The 8,284-nt window shown below is 40.1% G+C and overlaps 1 protein-coding gene across 2 annotated transcripts in view; it reads left to right on the top strand.

Moving 5' to 3' along the window:
- Positions 1–6,790, top strand: part of zmp:0000000660 (arf-GAP with Rho-GAP domain, ANK repeat and PH domain-containing protein 2) — a 112,656-nt gene extending 105,866 nt beyond the window's left edge. For both annotated transcript variants that reach the window (XM_034136894.1, XM_034136895.1), the window contains exons 30-33: positions 1,285–1,320; positions 3,355–3,418; positions 5,451–5,573; positions 5,692–6,790. In XM_034136894.1, the coding sequence (XP_033992785.1) occupies positions 1,285–1,320; positions 3,355–3,418; positions 5,451–5,573; positions 5,692–6,039 (571 nt within the window). In that variant the 3' untranslated portion in view covers positions 6,040–6,790. The remainder of the gene's footprint in view (positions 1–1,284; positions 1,321–3,354; positions 3,419–5,450; positions 5,574–5,691) is intronic.
- Positions 6,791–8,284: the final 1,494 nt, after the last annotated feature.

The raw sequence follows: 8,284 nt of genomic DNA on the forward strand, positions 1-8,284 counted from the left end.
ATATCCAGAGCAACAAGTCATTATTTAGCATTACTGTCTCTTTCTGTGTGTAAACAATTTACTTCCCCAAAGATATATCATCCTTTCTCTTCCCTCAGAGTTAAGCATCACCTGACCCTCATCTTATTTTTCACTGTACTGGAATTGATTAAATGTAATTGCATTTTAACAAACACAAATGATCCCGCACATGTTTTATTTTAATGATCTTCTATTATTATAATTTACGACACATGCCTCTGCACTTCCTGTTGGTCAAACAAAGAGGTAGAGAAAAACAAAATCCAGAAGCCAAACACTATATTTCACATTACCCATTTCTAATTCCTCATCATTTTCCCCGTGTCGGAATTTGGAGTCTGGGGAAGCGTGAAAAATGTATTGTCTGCATTACGGCGTCCTTAAGGGGAGAAGGAATGGATAAGAGTGCTGGAGTGGGAGAAGAGGAGAGGTGGGGAAAGAGGGAGAGCGTGGTATTATAGATATACTGTTGAGTGGGAGAAGTGATACGCTGAATAAAGAAAAAAAGAGTGCTGAGGAGAGTCATAGCGAGAGGGTTAGCGCTGCAGTACCTCATTAGACAGAGGTCTATCTGTGCAGGGCTGGATCGGCCGCCTTAACTCACAGGAATGGTGCTCCAGGCTCTCTCTCTGCACCCTCTCTCGCTTTGTTCTTCCCCCACTCCTCTGCTCCTGCTCCCCACAGCTGTGAAGGGTTTTAGGGGAGGTGTATTCTCCAGGACGGTGGTCTTTTCACCTTATACTGCCTCTGCACAGGTTCATTCACACACATACATGCATTTATAAACCTTTAAGCGTACAAAAAGACTGACAGTGTGGGAAGATCTTTTTATCTCAACTCATCCTGCCTCGCAGCATCGTACGGTTAATTCAAACTTCACGTACAGCGAATGGATTCTGTATCTCTTGCATCTCTCCAAACAAATTGTACTTTATGGTTTATAATGAGCAGCATGGGTTTGGTATACTGTACGCTTTGACCCCGAGCATATTGAGGTCTGCTTTTGCATAAACATGTGGGTTGGAACGCCGCTGATTGATTTAATGAATTCCACTGTTTAGCACCTAGATTTCATAATGAACTATTTGCATTTTGATATAAAGGTTTTGACCTGCTGTTATCTTCAGCACTACTTTATTGACTACTTTAATTCCACTTTCCTCTCACAAAAACATGTTTATAACCACTGCCTTGAAATTATTTTCGTGCACAGGAAATAAGTTGCAGAAGCGAAATCTGACCCGTGTCTTTTTCGTTTAACAGCTGGGGCTTCACAGTCTACACAGATAAACAACAATGGTAAGTGTTGTGCAGAAGTTCTAATTCAATAATTGATGAGTTTAACTTTGAACCCTTCCGCTTAAAGGGGACCGATCATGCAAAATGCACTTTTGTACGTCTTTTATACATGAATATGTGTCCCCAGTGTGTCAGGGAACTCACCAAGTGTCAGAAAACACAACCCTCTCTCTTTTCCTCCATACCCAAATCTCTAAAAACGGGGCTGCAACGGATCTGATACAGATTTGAATTTCTCTGACGTCAGAAAAGGGGTGCTCCGCCTATATGGGCAACTCTCCACCTATCAGGTGGATGAGAGGTTGGGCCACGGCCATTGCCCAACCTCTCATTCGCATATAGGCTGTCGGAAAGCTAAATCTCCCCCAGTCACATCTGTGTTTTTGCCTGCTCTTACCAGGATGTCTAAGGGAGTTAAACGTTATGCTGTTGTTGGCTGCAATAATCGGGACAAGGGACTGCATGCAATGCCATCTCTGGAAAAAGACAAGAATCTGTGGCTAGACTTCATTTTCAAGGGACATGTGCCAGAAGACTCCGGCAGATTTCTGCTTGTGTGTTCTAAACATTTTACCACGGACATGTTTATGAACTAGATTTTTTTTCGCCGGTCAACATGTCCGTTAAAGTTTAAATCTTCCGGACAAAATTAGAAAAGTGCCGGTCAAAGGTCTTCTTTGTTATTTATTGAGCTTTAAAACAAATGAATAACGACTCTATATAATAATATAAGAATAATACACGGAGGACGGAGCCTCTCTTTTCCTCCCCCTCTTCTGAGAGCCCAGCAGCTGATCTCCCTCTCCTGCAGGGGGGCGTGGTCAGCTGCAGCTCATTTGCATTAAAGCTACGTCACAGAATCAGCCCTTGCAAAAACAGGGCTGGAAAAGAGCAAATAGAGCGAAATGAGGCATGGCTAAAATGCATGATCTGTTTGGTATTTTGAAAACAAAACTTCACAGACATGTTTTATATAGGTATGGCCCTACAATATATTTTTCAAATATAGCATGATAGGTCCCCTTTAAATTATCTCCGAAACACAAAGGATCAAGTGGCAGGAAGTTAAAAAGTTTCATTTATGGCACTTTGTTCTGCTCCAAGTGGTTTGATAGTGCTGTTCAAACGTACTAATGATCACATGGTGAGAGGGTATACTCACAGGAAGTGAATTTCACTTAGAGATCTATTTTATTAAAATAAAAATAAAAAGGAGAAAATCTTTGTAGCTTCCTAGTTTTATCTGCAGCTTTCCATAAAAAAGGTTGCAACTTTTATAACATTTCTATCAGTTTTTCTCAGGTTATTTACAATATACCTTTCTTGGATGTGGATATTTCTCACAAAATGGTTGTTGGAAGAAATCATTTTAAATACAAATTAATGGGTTATTTAGTTTTAGCCATGCTAGCTGGCTAAACTCTAGTGATATCTGAGCTAGTTGTTCATGCCACTACATTGGTCAAAACTAAAGTATCAGATGTTGCTTGACCTGCCACCCTCTCCTAATTTTACCATACAGTTTGTCCCACGGAAAATATAAAAATGTTGTGATCCCAATTGAATACATCATTAGTTTTGCTAGCTTAATTGCAACCTTTTTTTTAGATGTAATTAAGAGCATTGAAGACGAAGGTGCTAGAGTAAATGCGAAACAAAAAAAAAGACCTTTCTACATTTTCAGATGAATAATAGCATACAGACAGTATAGATCACTATGGTATATGAGCAGTTAAGGAGAAGCCATAATAGCTCCAAACAAACTAGAATAGATGACAAGTATCATTTAAACTATCATCCTAGATTGTTGCTTCGAGCACTAATCACCATATCCAGATGCAGATTGATGTCATTATTTTAACTAGTGGCAGCCAGCGCTCCTCATTATGTCTATTTAAAGTGATCAGTGAACTGTCCCTTAAGAAGAAGAAATGTCCAGCGCTGTGAATCACCGCGTGCAGTCACCTGGCTCAAATGGGTGTGAAAATAACGAGGTGGAAATGAGTCACTCACGTCTGGGTTTTCCCTCCTCAGGCATTTCTGCTGCGAGACGAGGGAGGCACAGGTCAACTGGGTGACGGACATCATCAGGATGAAGGTGAGGTGACGTGCTGCAGAGAACAAGAGTAAGGGGTGCACTCATGCCAACATTTGATGAAGCAATTTAATGAGCATTCAGGGTCTTAAGAAGTGCCGAAGAAGTGTGCTCTATATTTTCTTCTAACCCCTTTACTGCATACCAAAAATATCAGTGAATGTGACATGCACATTGCGGATACACCCTCCTTTCCCTTTCCTTATTTGGATGAAAAATACACAACATTACGAGCGGAATAAATCATCTTTTACAATCCATATCCCCGACGAAGGAGATATGATAAATCATAGTTTCCCCCCCAATCATCCCTTTCCATTGTGCCGTTAAGCAGATGAAATACATAAACAGGGAGAGAAGTGTAAAGTTTTCGAGGTCACTCAGCAATAACATAAATCATTTTATGTGGAAAAGCTGTGAGAATAAGGTCAAGGCAACTGTAACAATCTTATTGTGGTACTTAGCCCCCAGATACAGCTAAGTGTTGTTGCTGTCAGCTGCTGACACAGCACATATGACATAAATAATGCAAGGCAAAGCAAAAGTGGGGGGAAGCTACGAATGTGTCATATTTATTTTATTATTTTTCACTCATATTCATCACTTCTCAGAGAAATAACAGTTTCCCCCGTTCGACAAAAGACGTGATTTCCAAGTAAATGACTAACTTAAACATTGCATCCGTCCTTTACCGACATATCTCCAGATTTCACTGCATGCTCCGCACATTTAATCGATATTAGCCCTCTGCTCGGCTTCCTTTATGGGAACCTTTCTGCCGCACGATGTTGTTTATCACAGGTCTTTACAGGAAAGCCTTTGAGTGCCTTACCTAAGGTTAGCGAGTAAAAAGGGCAACTCTGTCAGGGAGAGATTGATCTAAAGGGGAAGCCAATTTTTGTCTGTTGTTTCTAAGTGTTTCAAGGTGTTTATTTCACCGGGATCAGTGACTTCTCTCCGCTCTTTGCAAAAGCTCTTAGCTCTGCAACAACTAAATCTATAGCAGACCTGAGCCGGCTAAAGATATTAGGATTCTCTTCCCCAAATCCGCTAAATATCAGGATTGTCAGTTTCCGACGCAGGGGCTTGTGGGAAGGACACGGTACTTGTGGGAAGGGCAGAGAGAAAGTGCGGATGGGAAAGTAGACAGTGCACTCTTGATTTCCTTTCTCTTACCTGTTAGCGAGCATTGTGCACCGACAGTTTCCATAGCAACTAGCGATGAAGGACCTCAATTTGAAGCAAGGTGGAATGGCTGGTGGTGGTGGTGGTGGTGGTGGATGGCGAAGAGGTCCAAGGACAGGTCCTGGCAGAGATGAAATACAGATTTGTTAAAGAGAGACAGTTCTTCAGGTCTGGCGGGTCAGTGTGATATAAAAAGCAGAAGTTGTTTAAGAGAAAGTTTAGCCAGAGATCAGAACACAGCTGCTCTTCTGCCAGCGAACAGAGGATCATCACCCTCTCTCATCTTTAAAAATGCTTGTGTAAGTCCGGCCAAAAGCAAAAGTTCACACAGCAACCAAAACATCCCGTACAGTCATAGCAACCATTTCTTCTTCCCTTATGTTACCTATTTCCGTAACAATTTATATTTCAAGTCAATTAAAAAGTACTGTACAGATAAAGTTTTAAGCACTTTCACATCTACATGATTCTTTATAATAATAATTACAACATGGCACATTTATTTTAATATGGAAGTGTGTTAATCCTATTTTTAAAGTCATTAAGGACTACACTGTTTTATAATTCCCAAAGCTGATATATAAAGTAATATTTTATAATTGATTAAACTCACTGTTTCAATGCATTATAATGTGATTATAAGTGTATCAGTAAATGTGATGCACATACTTCTTCATTAAATGTACAAAACACATACTGTATAGACTTGTAATATTGTAAGAGAAAATAAAAAGCAATGAATCAACATAGACTATTTTTGTTGTTCACATTGAATATCTTAAACAATTACTTTTTTTAATTAATTTTTTTAGCCTTGCTAGTAATTTTACCGTTTGCTGTCTGTCTCCAGTACGGTTCTGACCTGTGGTCAATGACTACGAGTAACTCTAAAGAAGCTGCAGATCCCAAATACTCCAGAGGGGGAGCTGTGACTGAAGCCCGCAATGTTCAAAAACACAACACCAGCAAACAGGTGGGAATCTATTAAAATATGAAAGAGTCTTAAATCACTCCTGTAGGCAGAGCAAACTTTTGTTGACTTGAATTAAATGAAGTTGTAATTCATCATCATCTGCCATGTTTGCCCTCAGCCGGCAGACAAGAGGTTCTCTCTTGTCGAGAGCACCCTAAAGCCGTTAAAGGACGCCAAGTCCAACACCGGACCCAGCTACCCGAAGCCCAACGACGCGTTCAAGGCCCCAGAAGTCCCGTACCGAAGAACTTCAGTGGATGCTGGCCAGGCGCATTGCCCTGCCCCCCCCTCCTCATCCAGACACCTGCAGCCCATGGCGCTGCCTCTCCCCTCCCAGAGTGGCTTCAAGTCCCTCGGCAGGAGACCTGTTGTAGGGGCGGAGAGCATGATGCCGCCTAATTTTCTAAATGAACTCAACTCGGTGCTGACTAGCAAGACCAGTCGCAGTGCCAAGAGCAATGACTGACACAGAAGAGAGGTAAGAAGAACATTACAGGGTGTTCAAGGAAATAGGTGGAGCCAAAGTATGGTGCTTAAGGTAGGGGGTGATGGCTCCAACTGGGATGTATTAAGGGATGTCGTTGCAGGTGCGAAAGACATTGGAGGTCATGCCGACCTCAGCTGGACACGACGCTGACCCAAGCACTACAAAGCGTGATGTATACGCCGCTCTTCTTAAACCAGAACATGTTGCAAAAATATGTTCGGCTGTCAAACCTTAGAAGTTTCCAGAACTCATACCAAAGTGCTTGCTTCATGCTTTTACTTTGAAATGCTGTTTTGACTACATCTGACAAGTATTATGTTTTTTTATAATCCTCATACAGTGATCTTTAGCTTAGCATGTTACTTATTTTTGGCTATTTTGTTTCTAGCACTTGCTGCAAAAGCTATATCAAGGAGTTGCACACTCAAACAAATGCTCTTACTTTGTACAGGAAGGCAAAGGAAATAATGCATTCAAATGTAAAAAGAGAGCTGATAGCAATGAGATGCAATAATAGCTGATATAGGAGGGCAATATCACACGTTATTATTTATTTGTAATTATTTTTTAAATATGTTTCATAACAGTTCAAAGTAACCCACAGCTTTTTGATTTGATTTTTTTACGTAGCATCGTTTCTTTTAAGCATTTTATTGTGTTGTGCACAATGTTAGCAAATGTGATTTAAATGTACACTATACATATGACAATAAACAATGCTTTCACTTGCTATATGACTCAAAATGTTTCACGCCAATGTCATAGTTTATGTACAATACCAAAATAATTCAAGCTTGACTTTTTCAGCTATAGTAACACACATCCATGTTAACTAGTTTTTGCATTTTAATTCGTAAAATAAACAACTCAAAGCACATCAAACATTGCTGCTCTTGAAGAGTTTCAGGATAACGTTTTGTATTTACTTTTCATACTGTATGACCAAATGTGTGTCACCTTATTCACAGGACATGGGATTTGTGGATTTGTGCCTCCCTGTTCACTGTATTTTTTTCTAAGCACAGTCAAATTCAATCATTTGAATATTACACTTAAAGGTGGGGTCGGTAAGTTTGAGAAACCGGCTCGAGATACGCTTTTTGTTATATTCCATGGAATGCTCTTAACATCCCGATAGCAATGAATATCTTAAGTGCTTTGACAAAGAATCCATAAAAAAAAGTCATCTGTGGAAGCCGTAGTACTGTAAAAAGCACGACCAATCATTTTAGCCGGCCCGGCTAAAATAACTGGATGGCCTACCTGCCTGTCAGCCTTCCATCTGTGCACAAACTTATCTCGTGCCCTCATTGGTCATGTGCGCGTTCGTGTGTGTTGGAGGAGGGGCTCTGTAAGGAAGTGGCAGATTTTCTCCGGTTGTGTATTTTCAAATTCTAGCGATCTCGAGCCGGTTTCTCAAACTTACCTACCCCACCTTTAACAGATATTGCCCCTGAAATAACCAAACATTTAAAAAAAAATGTGTCACGTCCATCAAAAGCAGGCCTTGGGAGGTAAGTAAAATTTGCTTTCAATACACAACATTAAGACTTAGTGGACAGGCATGCAGTCTTCATTATTGGCTTTCACTTATACACAAAAATATTGATCACTAGAGGAGAAATACTGTGCTAAGGTCTCTCTCCGGAAAAGTGCAAATAAAACATTTCTGTCTTTGCCAAAAAGCTCTGACTCAAAAATACCCTCGCTGAGTTTCCACAGAGTTGCAGATGGTGGGAACAATAGAGAAGGTGGAGGTGTGAGTGTCGAACAGAAAGAGTCACACACAGGAAATAGTTTTTTTGCGTAATTGCCAGTTTTATATTTCTCCACAGCAATGAAACCACAAATATACCCGAATCCATCAGATAATTACAGTTAGGTAAAAATAAAATACCGCATGCAGTAAAGCCATCAAAATAATATGAGGATGAAAGCATCAGTGTTAAAATATGATTACCGTCATTGCTTCCAGGTTTATTATCCATCATGATTGGATTTTTTTTTTTCTGTTCACTTGCTAAGAGGTCTTTATTTGTGTTTTATTTCTATTTTAATATTGCATCTGTTCTCCGCAGGTTTATAGGATGCAGTAATAGTGGCTCTTTTTCACCAGGTAACTCAGCTTATTATCTATAAGTATGTTAGATTTCATTCGAGTTTCCTTCTGTTTACTCTCTTGTGTTATTTTACATATCTGCAATATTTAGGAGACGCAGTCCTC

The sequence above is a fragment of the Trematomus bernacchii genome, unplaced genomic scaffold (genome assembly GCF_902827165.1).
Source record: "Trematomus bernacchii unplaced genomic scaffold, fTreBer1.1, whole genome shotgun sequence".
Taxonomy (NCBI): domain Eukaryota; kingdom Metazoa; phylum Chordata; class Actinopteri; order Perciformes; family Nototheniidae; genus Trematomus; species Trematomus bernacchii.